Source organism: Tetrao urogallus (assembly GCF_951394365.1).
Source record: "Tetrao urogallus genome assembly, chromosome: 1".
Taxonomy (NCBI): Eukaryota; Metazoa; Chordata; class Aves; order Galliformes; family Phasianidae; genus Tetrao; species Tetrao urogallus.
This window is the reverse complement of record NC_136813.1, coordinates 15,040,512-15,057,300: the sequence shown is the minus strand read 5'-3', so window position 1 is coordinate 15,057,300 and position 16,789 is coordinate 15,040,512. Positions and strand designations below refer to the sequence as shown.

The 16,789-nt window shown below is 40.4% G+C and overlaps 1 protein-coding gene across 2 annotated transcripts in view; it reads right to left on the bottom strand.

Moving 5' to 3' along the window:
- Positions 1–7,211: 7,211 nt before the first annotated feature.
- GRIA4 (glutamate ionotropic receptor AMPA type subunit 4) overlaps positions 7,212–16,789 on the bottom strand; it is a gene marked incomplete at both ends in the record, with an annotated part of 220,791 nt that continues 211,213 nt past the window's right edge. Inside the window, 3 exons of one of the 2 annotated variants that reach the window (XM_079546831.1) lie at positions 7,212–7,376; positions 13,569–13,703; positions 15,839–15,953. In XM_079546831.1, coding sequence (XP_079402957.1) covers positions 7,212–7,376; positions 13,569–13,703; positions 15,839–15,953 — 415 coding nt within the window. The remainder of the gene's footprint in view (positions 7,377–13,568; positions 13,704–15,838; positions 15,954–16,789) is intronic. The other variant, XM_079546832.1, reaches the window with a different exon arrangement.

Sequence of the window (16,789 nt, the reverse complement as noted above, 5' to 3'; positions counted from 1 at the left end):
CTGACTGGAAAACAAAAGCTTCTGTTTCTTGGTGTGATTGTTAAATCTTCAGAGACTTTCTTCCATGTGGACCACAAATTGCTAGTGCTGCACGACAAACACACGGTCCCAAAAGGTTCCAGTGGTCTTCAGAAATAGTGCTGGGTGGAAATGTCAGCCCATTTCCTCTTTGGTCCAGGATTGCCATGGCTGATTTATGGAAACAGTGCACACAACTTGACAAAAGTAGAAGCAAAATATTGATGGTAATGGATTATTTTTCCCAAGTTAATTTAATGTCACAGTAACTCCTGGCTTTCAGTCTTAATATGGGTTGTGAAAATCAGGTGGCCAGGCCTGAATGGAGGGAAGGTGAGCATGATTGCAATCCTATCAGCTCAGTATGCCAATGGCTCAGGTGTCTCGTAGTCTTCTTTCAGGCTTTACATGTCTCCATGACAAATATAATGGGAGGAGAAGGGAGCAGCAGCACTGGAACATCAGCTTTCATCTTCTATTGAGCAACCTGTCTGAAAGCAGTGGCCCTAAATACACCCTCACCCCTGAGTCTGATCATATTTGATGGAGGGTAAGAGGAGATGGGCTAGAAACTGTGCCCGCATGCTTAAGAAAGAAACCTTCCCTTCAGTTCTGAAACTGAAGAATTTCAGATTCAATTGCATCATGCTTGCCATTTCAAAGCCTTCAGTGACTGATCTCATACTTGGAAAATATCAAACCTGAGTCCAACATTGCAACTCTGCTTGTCTAACTGCCTCTTTTCTGAGGGCTGCTGCAGCTCCATGGCAGCTCCCTCATACTCAGAAGTATCTCTAGAGAATGACCAAGCATACTTTCTTAACATTAATCATTGCAATAATTACTTATTTTAAAATGAAAATATTTTCTTTTGCTATGTTTTCTTTGGGAATGATACAATTTAGCGTTTCAAAAAGTGATTTATATCATTGCTTTTTGTTAGAGTTAGCATTAAATATTCCCTATGTATTTAACAAATGAACTGAACTATTATACCTAGCCTTTATATAAATGAATCAATTTTCAGTTATGTGCTACCTTGGGTCTAACCCATGGAATAGTGCCAGAAACAAGAATTGAAATCAGCTTGCCTGCAAGTACGTGGGACCATCTCCAAGAGCCTTGTGGTGTTGCTCTGTTCAGTGGCATGTTGGCTCAGCACCTGAATAGTCTGCTGTTTTTTTGCGTGATCTCCAATCCTGAAATAGATGGCAGTGTTCCATGGATTGCAAAGGGACCTTAAGACACCTTGAAAAGTCTCTTGGAAAGACAGATTGCCAAGAAGTCTGAAGAGAAGTTTGGAGAAAAACACTGGAAATTAGACCTTGCGTTCTTCAAATGCTAAACAGTAAATCAAGATTCAGAGGCTGTGGAGAAAATTTAAGTTCTATACAGAGAGAGTGGTGAGGTGCTGGAACAGGCTGCCCAGAGAGGTTGTGGATGCCCCGTCCCTGGAGATGTTCAAGGCCAGATTGGATGGGGTCCTGGGCAGCCTGGTCTAGTACTAAATGGGGAGGTTGGTGGCCCTGCATGTGGCAGGGGGTTGGAGATTCATGATCCTTGAGATCCCTTCCAACCCTGGTCATTCTGTGATTCTATGATTCTGTGAAAGAGAGAAACTACAGAACAGGCAATATGTTGGACCTCTGTGAAAGAGGTGGGAACCTGTTCAGATGTCTTACATCTGAAGCCCACAACCCAAATCCCATTAAAACAGTGGGAGACTGGCTGTTCTGGCTGGGGTTTTTCTGTGCCACTTGGGATGAAGAATTAAGAATTAACAGAGTAGCATAAATGCTGATATAGCTGCACTGATAAGAGTTAACTCACTTCAGTCATAGGAGATACAGATTCAAGTTCCTTCTGTAAACCTGGTTAAATGCACAAAGAAAGTTGCCTTGTACCTCCAGAGATGCTCAGAATGGCTGTGCTGATCTGTCTTCTGCCCTTTCCATCCAAAGAGTTGTGCCTGAGGTGTGCTGCAGATGCATCTAGCATCAGGCCCCAGCAGGGAGATGCATTTTCACGTTCCCTCACCTCTACTTACAGAATTTTGATTTCAGGGCATCCAGTGGTTGCCATAATTACAGCTCCCACCAGCTCACTACTGGCATCAGCAATTTTAATTAAAGTGTGCTAATCAACATAATCTTTTGGAGTTGAGGGTGATCAGTTATCTCTAGGTGGTAGTGCTATGTAAACAATAGAGGTGAGAGCAGGAGGGAGTCCTAAATCGCTTGTTTGCACACAGGTGGAAAGCAAGCTACCTCCAGGCTTCAGATGTTGTGAAACTGAATATCATAAACATACACTTTCGAAGTCATTCCAGTAACTCTGCCCTTGTATGATTGATATTGCAGAGCTATTCTCACTCCTTTTCATAATTTGCTTGTTGGACTTAGGTCTCCAGACCTAAGTTGTCAAGTGTAGACATTTGCAGAGTAAATGTTGACATACAAATCAGTCATCCTTGGTTGCCTTAATCAACAAAAAGCAGAGATTGGTAAGGGATGATGGTATCTTCCATTAACAGTCATCTAAAATCAATCAGCTATGCCATATCATACACATTTCTAGGTATTTACAGTGGAGATATTAAAAGTTACTGTCATCACAAATGTCAACAGATATTCTCAGATATCCTTTCTCTTTTTTGCAATCTTGTGGCCTGATCTGCTCAACAAGGTCTGAAGATTCTCTCCAGACACATATCCCATACCCTGGTATGGTGGAAGAAGGAAAAGCATCACCTCTTTTGCAGTGCTGTGGACTTGATGACTGCCGTAATACGTAACAATAACATTACTGGATTTAAACTTCTACAGTTTTATATCTTCCATATCCCCTGAAATTTCTACACAATAAGACCAAAGTAGGTGTAGAAGTCTCACCAGATCGGAACGTTTCACCTACATCACTGGTTGCATCTCACGTCAGACTGAGTCTCTTAGTGTCAGACTCAGTGCCCTAGTACCAGAATTTTCAGAAGAACAGATAAAATAGAATAACTGGATAAGTATTGTTTTCCTTCTTCAATCTTAGAAAAACATATGATTCCTCTTAAAGCGCTTTAAAGTCCTCTTCCATAGTTTAGCCTTATCAAAATTCTTTACAGTTATTTAGAGATTTGTCACTTTTTAAAAAGAAATATAGGGCGAGGCCTTTGTAGCTCATTAATGTTTTGTGCTACTGGAAGGAGATGGATTGGTGCCCTTAAATCTAATCCAGGACCTACAGCAAACTCATAATTTGTTGGACTCCCAGTAGGACACCAGATAGAGTACTCAAAGGCATCTCAGGTGATCCTAATTACCTAGGTTTATGCAGTAAAAGTAAGACTTCAGTTGATCAAATAACTCTTTCAATAAGAAAATTCATTCAGCCACATGTGGCTAACCTATGCTTTTTTTCTGATTCTCTTCAATGGCTGAGGCATCTTTGGAACTGACTGATATGACTAGAGCTGATGGGACTCCTACTGAACCTGTAGCTGGAGGCCAGGCAGAATGGTATGGGGCTTCGTACTGGCACCAGATGTCTATGTCTAAGAGATTGGATCAAGTTCTGCTGTGTGTATTCTTTCTGAGGACAAATCTTGGAAAAGATGTGGATGATATTTGAGTAAATACCTCAACATGAATAGTATCATTTATTCAGTAGCCTCCTTTATTCATTTTTTCTCATTTTGAGCCAGCGATTGCCTCAGTGGCTGAAGAAAAAGCAAAACAGAAGCACGGAAAAGAGCTGAGGTTATTGTGCCAGGAGGACAGGAAGCAGCCCAGCTGCCAACAGAAGCTGCATCACTGCTTCTTGGTGCCTTGTAGCAGCCCTGATCTAATGACAAAGTCTTGGATTCTCATACCCATAGTACTAGAAACCATAACATTCCTGAACCTGACCTGAGGGTGAGTTCTCCCACAGGTCATATTTCCTGCCTGTAGAAGGGAGGAGGTTATCTTCTGGCACAAATGCTCAAATGTCTTAGCAGGGAGAAACACGGAGGAGTAAGTAATGTGTATCTCTGGAGAAGGGTAAAATGCAAAAGAAAAAAATTCTGAGGGGTAGCTGAGATAGATATGTGAAAATGGTCATAGGAGTCATTAAAAGTTACCCCTTTGAATAAGATAATAGAGTAAGCTACTATGGCGAGGGTGGAACTCCCCAGATTATAGTCTGTTCTCTGCTGTACCAAGTTCCCATCTAGTTATCTTTTTTAAACTTTATTATTTTATTTCAAATTCATAACCATGGCATTTTATTACAGGCATCACAGTCTTCTCTTCACCACATCTAACCAAGCTTTGTTTGAGCAAAGCATTCCCCGGCCAAGGACGAGGCTTGGAAGTGGTAAGGAGATGGAATTCCTGTGGCTGCTGGCACGTGCCTCGTATGCTACCCTATGGCAGTGATGCTCAGTGGCAACACTGGTCTTGATGCTCCATCGAGAATCCTTTCCATGGGAGTCCTTGTAACTAACCTGGTAGTTACTGACATCTCAAAGGACTGCAGGGTTTGGCTGTCAAGTGGAAACCCATTTAGGCTCCATGTGGTGACATTTAAAAGTGCCGTGATGTGCCATCTGCTGAAAATGTGAAATAAATGCAATACATCAAAGAGACAGAGCAGGAGGAAAGAGGAGTAAAACAGGAAGACAGTAAAATATCCCAGGACAGCAATGGCATCGCTCACAGTCCTGAATGAAGGAAGGCTGAAGACAGACTCCTGGAAAAACAGACAGGCACAGTAGAACAGAGTAGACAGCATTCCTTATATTCAGTCTCCCAGGCTGTTCAGCCTCAAATCAGTAAATCAGTTACTTTATAACATTACAAAAAAATCAAGAGAAACCTATTATATTTTTAACAAAAAGACTTTTTTTTTCTTTTTTTCTTTTTTTCTTTTTTTTTTAAATTGAGTTGTAAGAAGTTTGAGAGAGCTCACAGCTTTAATCAAGCAGGAAAGTCAGACAAGTCACCATACTGGCCACAGACAGAAACAGTTCATAGTAACTCATGAATGAGATAAACACACCAGTAAAACAAGGATATACAGTAGGTTGTGTCACAGCCATTCACTGTACAGTTAGATGCCCTTTCCCTCTGAAACACCTGCACACTTTATAGTCATTACGCCTTAGGGGTAAGCATCACCTTATTTTCACCTTTGCCTGCACTGTAAGAACTGCTCACCCTCAGCCTAGATTACAGTTAGTGGAAAGATACAGGCTTTTTGTGCTATGATTCAGCAGTTTGGTGTTTTAATGTCAGCTTTAAGATGAGATCATTCAATTGCATTTATTATTTCTCTCTAATGACTGTAAAGGGTGTCTGGAGTATTTGAGGTAGAGAAATTCATATCTATGTTGTTGATACTTGAACTGAAGCTAACTCTTTGCTGTTTCATGCCTGTCTGTATTAGACAGGATGAATCTCATCTTCATAGTGCTTTTTTTATTTGTTCTTTGCTGCAGTTGGTGAGTGCTGCCCACCATTTGGCACCATTAGGCTCCGCTCTCAGCCTGCAATCCTTTTTGTGAGGGCCTGCAGGCCTGGGACCCAAGAGGAGAACCAGCAACTGAGGCTGGGAGAATTTAAGCTATCAACTTATGACCACTTGTAGGCATTAGAAGTTGTGATTAATCCAAATCTGATCTGACCTGCAGTCTGGACTCTAACATGGAACTGCTGCTCTGGTGGTAAGATCTTGGATTTGCAGACCACCACATTGTCTAGCACAGCCAAGGGGAATGGCCATCACATCAGAGTAGTGATGGATGTGCCTTCTCCCATAGACACTGAATTTGATTCAAATGGTGCCTAGTAGCCTTTCCCTGATGTCACTGGAAGGATGTATGATGAAGGCTGAGGTTGCCAGGCACTGAGAAAAAAATCTACATACCAAGTCAGTTTGAAAGATTACTTCCCTGCTCCCTAGTATGACGTCCTTTGAATTCTCCAGGGAACAAACACCATCACTAAATGCTTCCGTAACATATCAGTTTCAGTGACTACTAATAAAATACCCAGTGAATAAACATTGCAATACTCTGACATTTTAGAGTTCTGTCTCTGTAAAGGCTTCAGAGTACTTCACAGACGTGCACTCAGACCATATTAGATAAGGTCCTGCATCCTGGAGCAATTAACGAACCACTCTGTTCAATTTCCCAGGTGACACCCCTACTTGTCCCTAACGATCAGAAAACAACTCAAGCTCTGGCGATATTATAAGAACGTTTGTTGTTTTATTCTTTTTGGTGGGTACAAAAACCACAGTTTCTTACACAGAACAAGATTATAAATAATATCTGTAACATGAGTGACCCGTAGTCTCTTTTGATTCTACACTGCAGACTGACGATGTATTCTAAACATTTTTTCATTTTCTTTCTTGTATTAGACAGATGCAAATCTGTGGAACACGGAATGATGGAACAGAATGAAGGTAACAGCAAACAAGAGGATGACCAACAACTTTTATAAAAAAAAAAGTCTCTGAATTTTATTACAGTGATGGCATTTTATATCAATTATTGCAATGAATTGTTCCCTAAGATGGTTAGAAAAAAGAATTGTGTTGTCCTCTACCGAATTTACATCAGTTAAAAAGCAAGCATGTTTCAATATTCCTCTTTTTTCAAAGAAAATGTAAATAATTTCTTTATTTTTTTTTCACAGGATTTACATATTTATTATTTTCTTATCACAGTTTAGTGATTCATTTCTACAGCTGAACAGCTGAATATTCTTCCATTGTATATATTGATGTTCTGGAGACACAGGTTAGCATGTTCATTGACTTCTATAGCTATTTTTCTCTCTTTGTCAAGACAAAGACTGAAATGTTCTCTTTTCTGAGCATGTTCTTCACAGTTTAATGCGCTAAATTGGAAAGTCTTATTAGTTTTTAGTCCACTCAAGTGAAATTTGTTGCTGTTAATACACCCTTCCCAGCCCCCTCCCCCCAACAAAACTAAATTATGAATTTTCCTGATATAAAATCTGAGTTTGGGTTTCCGAGCTGAGCTCATGCACACATTGTTGCTGATGATGACTGGCGCATTTGGACGTACTTCCCTTTCTCAGCCAAATTATTAGTTCATCAATGACACTCCCATGTCGTTACAGTCTGTGCTGTGTTCCCATCAGTCACCAACACAGTTTAATTAAGGCACTCAATTATTTTTTTGGTTTTTATGGTAGGTCCGATGCAATTACAGCCAATCCTGAACTTTGTCTAATTGCAGTTCCGGAATGCACAGCCTTCGGGCAGTCGGGAGTCAATACGCGGCCATTTTCACCCACACTCCCCGTGATGGATAATCTGGCTTTGTTTCTTATGGCTTCAGAAAAGGTAAGCTATGATCAAAAATAAAGGAGAAGAGAAAAAAAAAAAAAAAGTGTTAGAAAGGTTCTACCCTTCAAGAAACCAGAACACAGCAAACACCAAAATATTAGATTTTAGACATCTGCATTTTTTTGTCATTTTAACATTATAGTTAATAATAATCATATATACAAAATACATAGCATACTAGGGGAGAAAGGCTCAAAATTCCGAAGTTAAATTTTATTACAATAAATCATCATCCATTTAAAGATAAATTCCAAATTTGAACAGTAAATTAACAGAAGAAGGAATACTTTCATGTAAAGTACTTCAAACTACATTCATATATTGTGAAATGAGAGCCAAGACCTTTCATGAACCTGAAAGTATTAGCACCTTTGAATAAAGTTATGCACAAGTATTTGTAGACTGAGACCTTTGAAGAGGTATTTCAAGGTAAAAAGTAACTACTGAAAATTGCTTACAAATCGGTATAGCTCTTTCAATTATCTTTGTGATAATTCCATGGATCGAATATAAAGAAGTTATTACTTCTATTCATAGTGCATCCATTCACAAATCTCTTTTCCTATATGTATTTTGCTGTAATCAGGGAAGGCAAATATAGTTCACTGAGAAAACACATTTTCTATGGTTTTCTACATTAAAACTAAATTTTCCACAAGAGGATTTTAGATCCTGCTATCTCTAAGTCATTACCTTCAGTTAAGTCAAACAAAATATTTTGTTTAGAGACTGATTGCCTCAAACAGAAGAAAAAACATTTATAGTTATTCCAGCTCACTTCAGCCATTCGAAAATAAGGAATCTAATCTAAGAAGGCTCTCTTGGAATGATAGAAAAAGCCAGTGTGCACCTGGCACAGCAGGCATCTGAATTACACTGTATTGAAACAGATTTCAGAGACACTGTGTTAAGATAATAATTAGTGGGTAATTCTCATTTCTAGCCAACAGAAACCATACTCTGTGCAACTAACTCCTATAACTAATGTGCAGGGATGCAATCTGGAATACTGATTGGAAAAAATGGGATGCAGGAGAGTGCATTCATGTAGGAGCAAAGGGATGACAAACATAAAATCATTTTATTTGCCTTGTTACTAATCTCTGCATTTAGAGCTTTGTCCCTCTGAGTCCAGTTTCTCCTTCCAAGGTAGCAACGAAATCCTAAACTGAGATAAGGGAGATTCGCTTAAAACTCCCATTCTCTGGGTACGCCTCTAAGAAATGCACCCACCTCATATTGCATTGCATTACTAGCTCCTTCAAAGAAGAATTCTTCCAAGTATAGCTGCCCTTATGGCGCAGTAGGATATGTATAAGAGCAACTTCCCAAATCAATTGCTGGAAAATTCTCAGGATAAGGCCCAGCTTACAAAGGGTGTTATGGCATTCTCCTCAAGCTGAAAACTTTGGCTTTGTTAACCATCAATTACAACATCCAAAGTAAACCTTTGAAAAGTCTCCCTGCTGCTGCAGTACTCTGTGGCAGGGATTGCTACCCAGCAGATTTTATCCTAATTCAACAGCTAGATATAAAAATCGAGAGATAGATAATGAGTGAGTGAGGACCTGGACCCACACAGAGTTCCACTGAATACAAAAGACTCCAGCTACACCCAGCAGCAAATAAAAAACTACATTTACACAGATACAATGCAATGTGGTGGAATTCCACATGGTGCATGTCCTGTTGCAAATGTGCATCAAGGATTGTCCATCTGCAGAAATGCACAGAACGTGTTTTGGTCAATGGCAAGAAAAGGTCTTTAGCTGAGTTCTGGGCAGGGATGGGAGACCAGACCAGATCAGAATGCAGTCTGGGTTGGAAACAGGACAGCCTACTCCAGATTTGGTGAATTTCCCAGCAGATTGTCACTGCGTACAGCATCTTTCCATCCCTCTGCCACTGGGAAATCAGAGCTCATGTTTACAGGGGATATAGGTGATACACTGAGCTATGCAAAAGTTTATGTTTTTCTAGCTTTGTGGCTTTCTGGCCATTGACAACATGCTCAGGACAGAAAAACACTGAAAAAGGGATCTAAAAAAAAAAAAAAAAAAAAAAAAAAAAAAAAGCAAATGAGAAAGAACTACTTCTCAGCAGCCTTCCATGGAACAACAGAAAAAGCTGCAGTAAGGCAACTCCCCTCTGCTCACAGCACAGGGTAACAACAATTCAGCAGCACACTGCAGGAAACAACCCAGACAGTCGACAAAGCCAGCAGGAGCAGGTCAAACTTGTACTCAGGAAGTTGCCATAAAGCAAACTAACCAGATACGTGTCTGTGTTTTGTTTCAAACTAAGCTGTGGGTAATGAGCCAGGCTAATACTGTACTTGATTGTGCTGCTACAATTTCAGATTTATGGCCTGGCTTTAAAAATGGTTTCAGGAGAGGCTGGGATAAGAGGGAAAACTCCTGCTATTCACTAAGAATGTTAGGAAGTCACTGTTCAGTAAGTACTCAGTTAGTAGTGTTACTTTCAAACTTAGCCATACTTAGTTTTCATATTAATGTCATTAGTTTTGATTAAACTAGTTGTACACTTAATCACATGAAAATGTTGACTATCCTCTTCCCAGCAGGAAATAGGAATGTAGGAAGCTGATCTTCTCAGTCTGTGTAAGTACCCAGTTGCTGGGTTTGTTTGTTGTTTAGATGTCGCTAGCACCTGGGTCACCTGGGAATGTCTTTGCACAGATATTGAAGATGAACTTTCAAATACTTTCACTATACGGAATATGAAATTGGAAGTATATAAGTCAAGATAGGCACATTACAGATTTACTGAGCGGTCTTTTACTATTTGGCCTTGTTAGCCATTCATTTTGTAATTTCATGTAAATATATATATAAATATATATATTTGTAAATTTTGTAGTCAATTTGGTCAGTTATAACCAGCACAAGGTGGGAGCGCAAGCAAAAGCAGTGGAGCTGGGAGCTGGCTGGTGAGTCTCATGGCCCACGGTGAGGACCGTGGTGGTTTTGGTGGCTGGGACGGTGCCTATGGGACAACTGCTTTGTCGCTCATGGGTTTGACAGGAGGAAGCCAGCAGTGGTTTTCTCTGAGCAGCTGGAGAGAAGGGTCGGCTCCGCATTTCCTCCAGATATCAAGTTGACTGGCTTACGAATAAATGAAAATGGAAAAGTGCTGCTCGGGGAAAGGGAAGGGATTGCTCCCACTTCAGAGCACACTTCCTTCCCTGCCAGGGGCAGATGCAATAGTCTGTCATCCCTTCTGAACATCTTTACCCCACGTTTGTGTACTTGTCTTATGTTTCCATATTCTGCTGCCTTGCAGACTGGCGAATTTCCCTGTAGCTACTTGTTTCTTACTGGATTCAATTAGAAGAAAAAAAATAGTAATAAATGTTAATTTCCAGGTGGGTTATTTAAGCTGTTTTCTATTAGTTTAACACATAAATAATTAAAATTATTTGATGTCAGCTTAAAAATAAGCATGTGGGTTACTCATGCAGGTTAGAACTGCCAAGCATCTTTCTGTATTAGCAAGTTTTAGTTCTAATACGATCCCTTTACACCTCAGATAAATGAACACATCTGAGGATTTGATGTGCTAAATGCAGACATATGTCTGCAGAAATATGTGTGTGCAGCACTGTGGCTCTGTGCTGCTGTGGGCTAGCAGAGGTCTATGAGCAGTGTGGGCAGGAGAGGGCACATAAGTGGCACCACTCTGCTGGTGAGTGAAACCTCACCTCAGCAGGCTGCCTCCAACAAGCAGAAGCTCTTCTATGTCAGGTTCATGTGCTAAGATTTCTCTAGTAACTAGTACAGCAAACAAGATAAGGAGAAGGAAGAATTTCTGGAGTCAATAGATATCTGCTCAAAAATCCAAAGCAATTTCTATTTTTTTTTGAAAATTTTTAAATGCCTGGATCTTGAAATGTTTTTTAAAATGTTATCAGAAGTTACCACTTGGGCAAAGATGAATTTTCAATAAAACAAAATGCCGGCTTTAAAAAATTAGTCGTTGGGACTAGTTTTGCTTATGAAAAGGCACTTATCATTGGAACTTCTTGTCATATGCACACATTGTTCTATGCATTGGGCTAGGGATGCTCTCAGTGATGGGCACTAAAGAATTCTATGGAAAGGATTTTTTTTTTTTTTTGCAGTTACTTTCTTGGGATTATTTCATGGAATCAGAGACTCATAGAATGACTTAGGTTGGAAGGGGACTTAAAGCCCATCCACTTCCAACGTAGTTGCCATGGGCAGGGTTGCCAATTGCTAAATCAAGCACTAGATCAGGCTGCCCAGGGTTCCATACAACCTGGCCTTGAACAACTCCAGGGATGGGGCATCCACTGCTTCTCTGGGCAGCCTGTGCCAGGGCCTCACTTCTTTTTAAGACCTTTGTTACAGAGAACAGGCTGTGAGCTTGGATATTGTCACAGTAGTGACCTGTACCCCCGGAGCCACGATGACACCTGCTTAGCTGGGTGATCCATCAGCAAACTGATGCTTTGCTGGCTGTGCACAAATCAGGCACAGTAGGATATCAGGTTCCATGACAATGCACATGTACCCAGGGCCATGAGTTGTGTACAACAGAGAAACACAGAAAACTGCACCACAGCATGTTTGGGAAACTCCCCAGCCAGCGCATGCCAAGCCCCCCCTTACCATGAGAACCCACCTATTCCTTGCAGCGCTCCAGCTACCATGCTCAAGCACCATGCTCTGCTCACTCTGTGTCTGCTCTGTACTGTATGGTTCGGTACTGTACCGGCTGTGTCTTTAGCCTGTATGCTCCTCGGGACAGGGACCTGCTATGTGCTTGGCACACTTCACCTATAGTACAGCGCCGTGTACTCCAGCGCTATATGAATAATAAATAAAAAATAATAATCGCATCTCCAGTTGTTTCCTCTGAGTTTTTTTTCAAGGTGGCAACATAACATTTCTATTCATCTCGTTTTGCTTAATTTTTGTTTGTTACTTCCTCTACAGGGATAGCTCAGTGATTTCAGGAGGATGTAGCCGTTTGTTAGAAGAGACAGAGATTGCTGTGTGCAAAAGAAGGGGACTCAAAGTAGCAATGAGATGGCAGCGTCCTGGCAGCACCTCTGTTACAAAGCAGCCAGAATAGCTTGGAAGCTATGGAAGAGTTATGTTTAGAAGCTGCGTGCCATTTTCAAAGGTCAGGGAGCTGATTTGACTATTTTACTAATGATTAGTTGGCAAGATAATCACCGCATGGATGAGATCAAATGCATTAGTAAACTATTCCTGCATGCTTTCTAAGGGGAAGTATGCAGGATGCAGCTCAGCAATTATCAGCATTTCAGGCTGAAATCACTGCATGAGCATCTGAAAACTGTGAGTCCAGAGCAAGGAAAAGGGCATATTTACTGAAGACTGAGGACAGTAGTCTGAGTCTGTTCAGTGGTTAGTGAATTTTGTTGGTTATTATGGTGGGCAAAGCTTGACCGGAAGCAGGATATTGTGGGGGGGGAGAAAAAAAAAAAAAAAAAAGCCACACAATTAGCGTAAAACATGTACTGAAGGGAGGGTGAAGGAGAAGGGTGGTGAGGAGGAGGAGAAGATAAAACAACATTTAGACTTCTTGTAACAGTGCCTTGTCTTCCATTAGGTTGACTATGGTTCAGTGACGTTACCTATCCTAAATCCTCATTGTAAGAAAGATCCAGTTAGGGCCAACAGAGAATAATAAAAGCTTACATCAATTTGTCACCAGTAGAGTGCCAACCTTTAGGAGGACAGACTGGCCAATCAAGTAATTAAACACTGGCCCTCTGGATATGTATTTTAGGACCTCAATTTCAAATAGCTGTCATCTCCCAACAGATTGAATAACATTGGGCTGTTATAAAGATAATTTTTGTGTTAAAAATTTCTTGTAATGCAGATGTCTATTAGCAACATAGAATAGTATACTGTACATCTGCAGCCAAAAAAACTGAACCACTTTGCACTGAAGTTTTCCAAAATATAAAGCTCTGTTTAGAAGCAAGCACCACTAGACAGACAGGTCACAACACTGCAGTACAAGATGCATCACCCACTCACTGTAGTAGGCCCTAAGTCCTACCCCTAAATTTTAATACTTTCGGTTCCATATACGTTGTAACCTTCTCTATAAGTTGCTAAATTCTGGGTATTCTGCGAGGAAGTTGGGTTAAAAGTCTGTGCACTCTTTGCCACCTTCATTCGCTTCGCCTCTGCCCTGGACTTGTAACAGAACTCTATCAAAGCCACCAGCATTGCCAAGCCCAAGCCTCCAACCAGAATGTAGAAGACTCCAGCAACGTTGCTGAGACTCAAGGCACTCGTCTTGTCCTGGGGAAACAGAAGCAACACAGTTAACTCCAGCATCCAGACCTCTGCAGCACAAGATCCACATTAAAGCATTGGAAATAGAAATAAACAATATTTAGCTGAAATTAAGTGACCATCGTTTACATGCCTCTCACAAAACTTTTCCTATCAGGATCTATAAAATGCATATTAAGCACCTGCATTTCTTGGTCAACATAGAAGTATCATAAATTTACTGCCAGTATATCTGGATGCCATTGTTTACTTATTGCCAAGGATTATTTCCACTAGCTGGAGAATTAAACAATGACACATCCAGTCCCCATTAGGGCACATTTTAACAGTGGCATCAAACTGCATTTACACAAAGCTCTTTAAAAGCTTTGGAATCCAGAAATCCATTTACATTAAACAAGATTCTGCTTGATCTTCACTATAAGACAATTTTCACTTGTGATAAGCATTGCTGTTATTTTAAAAGATCCAGCCTGACTATCTGCTAAAAGGTAAAAATAACAAGTGAGGCTTAAGTTATTGGAACAAACACTTCTTGAAAGTGCACACTGTGCCATACACATCATCATATATTTGCCTCTTACTGTTTATTGTATTTTGTTTCTATTTTATTCTAGATACAGATCTGGTACATGCCCATGGACTACTAAGGCTCTGCAGTTATACAATTTTATAAAAAGTGATATATTAAACTTTACACAGTAATCATAATTTAGAAAACCGTTACAACATTCTTTAGCAAATTAATAAATATGCAACATCTGATAAACAAACACCTTTTTAGACTTACTGTTGTAAATAATTATTCTACATTTCTCTATACTTCACTGCTTAGTTCACATATGTTATGATTTGAAATCCATGTGCATTTTATAGCACAGTTCTCAAGGAACTCTCTCAGGATTGACTCCCATATACTACATTGTGTGCCTTAAGATATTTATAAAGCTATATTCTTATACAGACTATATAATCTTTACCTAAAGTAAGGAGAGTACTTAACTTCCAATTATAATTTGTATGAAAAATTAACTTATTCTCAATATTTGGGTTTAATTTAAAGAGGCACTATTAGCTGTGCAGTCAGGAGACAAGCACAGTAGCAATTTCCCTGGACGTAAAGAGGTGTTGATGGGATTCTGCTTTGTCTGGCTCTTTTTAGCTGTATAGGAGGATTCTGAATGCCTTGTACATGACTTAGTTCTTCTGGTAATAATTGTCAATATGGTGCTTGGGAACAGGAAGCAGCTGGGGCCGGGAAGAATCTGATCCAATGGATGCAGTGCATTGAGGCTTTCTCAGCCATGCTGTGGGTGCCTTGCCATCCTCTTTAAGGTTTTTACTCTTTCCTCCAAACCACTTGCAAGAAAAAGCAAAATGTGTAGGGCATGGACAGTGAGTAGTCACGGCCCTCAGGCTGTCCTCCCAGCTCTGAGCATCACGAAGACATGTCCGACTCCAGCACACAGAGCTGGTACTGACTGTGTGCACCAGAAAAAACACCTGCTTCTGGGCTTATCCCCAGCGGAAATGTCAGTCTCCACTCCCCAAAGATGCAAGGATTACTGTGGGAATGGACTAGGGTAAACTTAAGAAGCAATAGAATGCAGTGAATTACTGAAAACTTTCACTCCAAAGCTCAAGTTAGGACTTTCTTGGTTCCTCAAGGAGCCAGAGACCTCCCTAATAGGATCCAGGCACAGAGATGAAAGCTTAGTGCTTCATCCTGTCTGAAAACAGGAAATCAGCCAGCTTTAAAAGAAGAAGACATGGATGAAGCCAGGCTATACAGGTCCTGGGCAGCAGAGGGGGACAAAGCATTCCCCTAGGCAGGATGGAAAAATACAACTCAATATGCCTCCCTCAAAAAAAAAAAAAAAAAAAAACACCTTATAACTCTTCAATGGCTGCCACGAAAAGATAGGAGAGTATGAGGTGATTTAGGGTGATTTACATTGCTGAATACTTCAAAAAACAATAGTGCTTCTTTAAACTAAACCATGACCCCCATCAAGATGAGGCCAAGCCAATTCGCTCTGTGAGTGTCTACAGCTGCTTATTTTACTTCTAAGTAATTTTGTTCATTACTCCCTTTACTGCTTTGTGAACACGATAGTAGGTCCCGAACTGCAGCGACTGACCTTACTTCCAGAGTCCTTGGGTCCACATTCACCTTTATCGTACCACCATTTGTTTTTCAGCTTGTCTAAGACGCCTGCCTCACTGAGTTTCAAAACGGCAAGGTTTACAGGAGTTCTTCACGTGGAAAATAACATAAATAACATTATATATGTTATTTTATGTTATTCAAGTAAAACTACATAGAATCGCATTGCAAAGTGACAGAGCAGAGGCCACAGTGGGTGCTATGTCATGTACTGTTGGCCCAGGTTTAGAGACAGACATACGACCGGGACCTGCTCCATCGCTTTAGGTAACAGGCACATACTGCTGGGGAAGATTTGTAAATAAATGGTATGCAATTACTGTGAACCCAAAACTATTGGCTTAAACACATTAACAACATAGCCTCCAGAGACATCATACAATACAATTGCATATATGACTTAAGAAACATACTGTATTCCTTGCTCTTTATCCATTTGTGGTTTGCAAACTAGTGACATGACTTGGCCATAGCTATTTCATTTACTGCCCTCAAAATGAAGCTGGCAAGAGAAGGAGCAGCTCCTGCCGGCTGCCACCGCAGCCCTGGCATGGGCCTGCCCTCACTCTGAGTGCCTGTGCCTCTGTTGAGATCACCACTACCAGGATTGCATTTCCATATCCTATATTCCAACTTTTTTTCAATTTCAAGACTTTTCTTTCAATCTCACTTATTCAAAAAAAGTCCTCGAGGGGTCCCAGGTTGATTATTAATTACTGCTCGGGGTGTCTTTCTTTCTTGAGGCATTTGCTGTGGGTGACACAATTGAATTCAACATTAAGATGAAACCTAATCTTATGCTTCAAAGCCATGAACTGCTATGATGGTGCCCTGCTTCATGTAGTTGTAGCAGTTTATTTTCTCAAAACCTATCAAATGATTAAGCCTTATTTTCCATACTTTCTGCTTTGAAACATTGACTGTT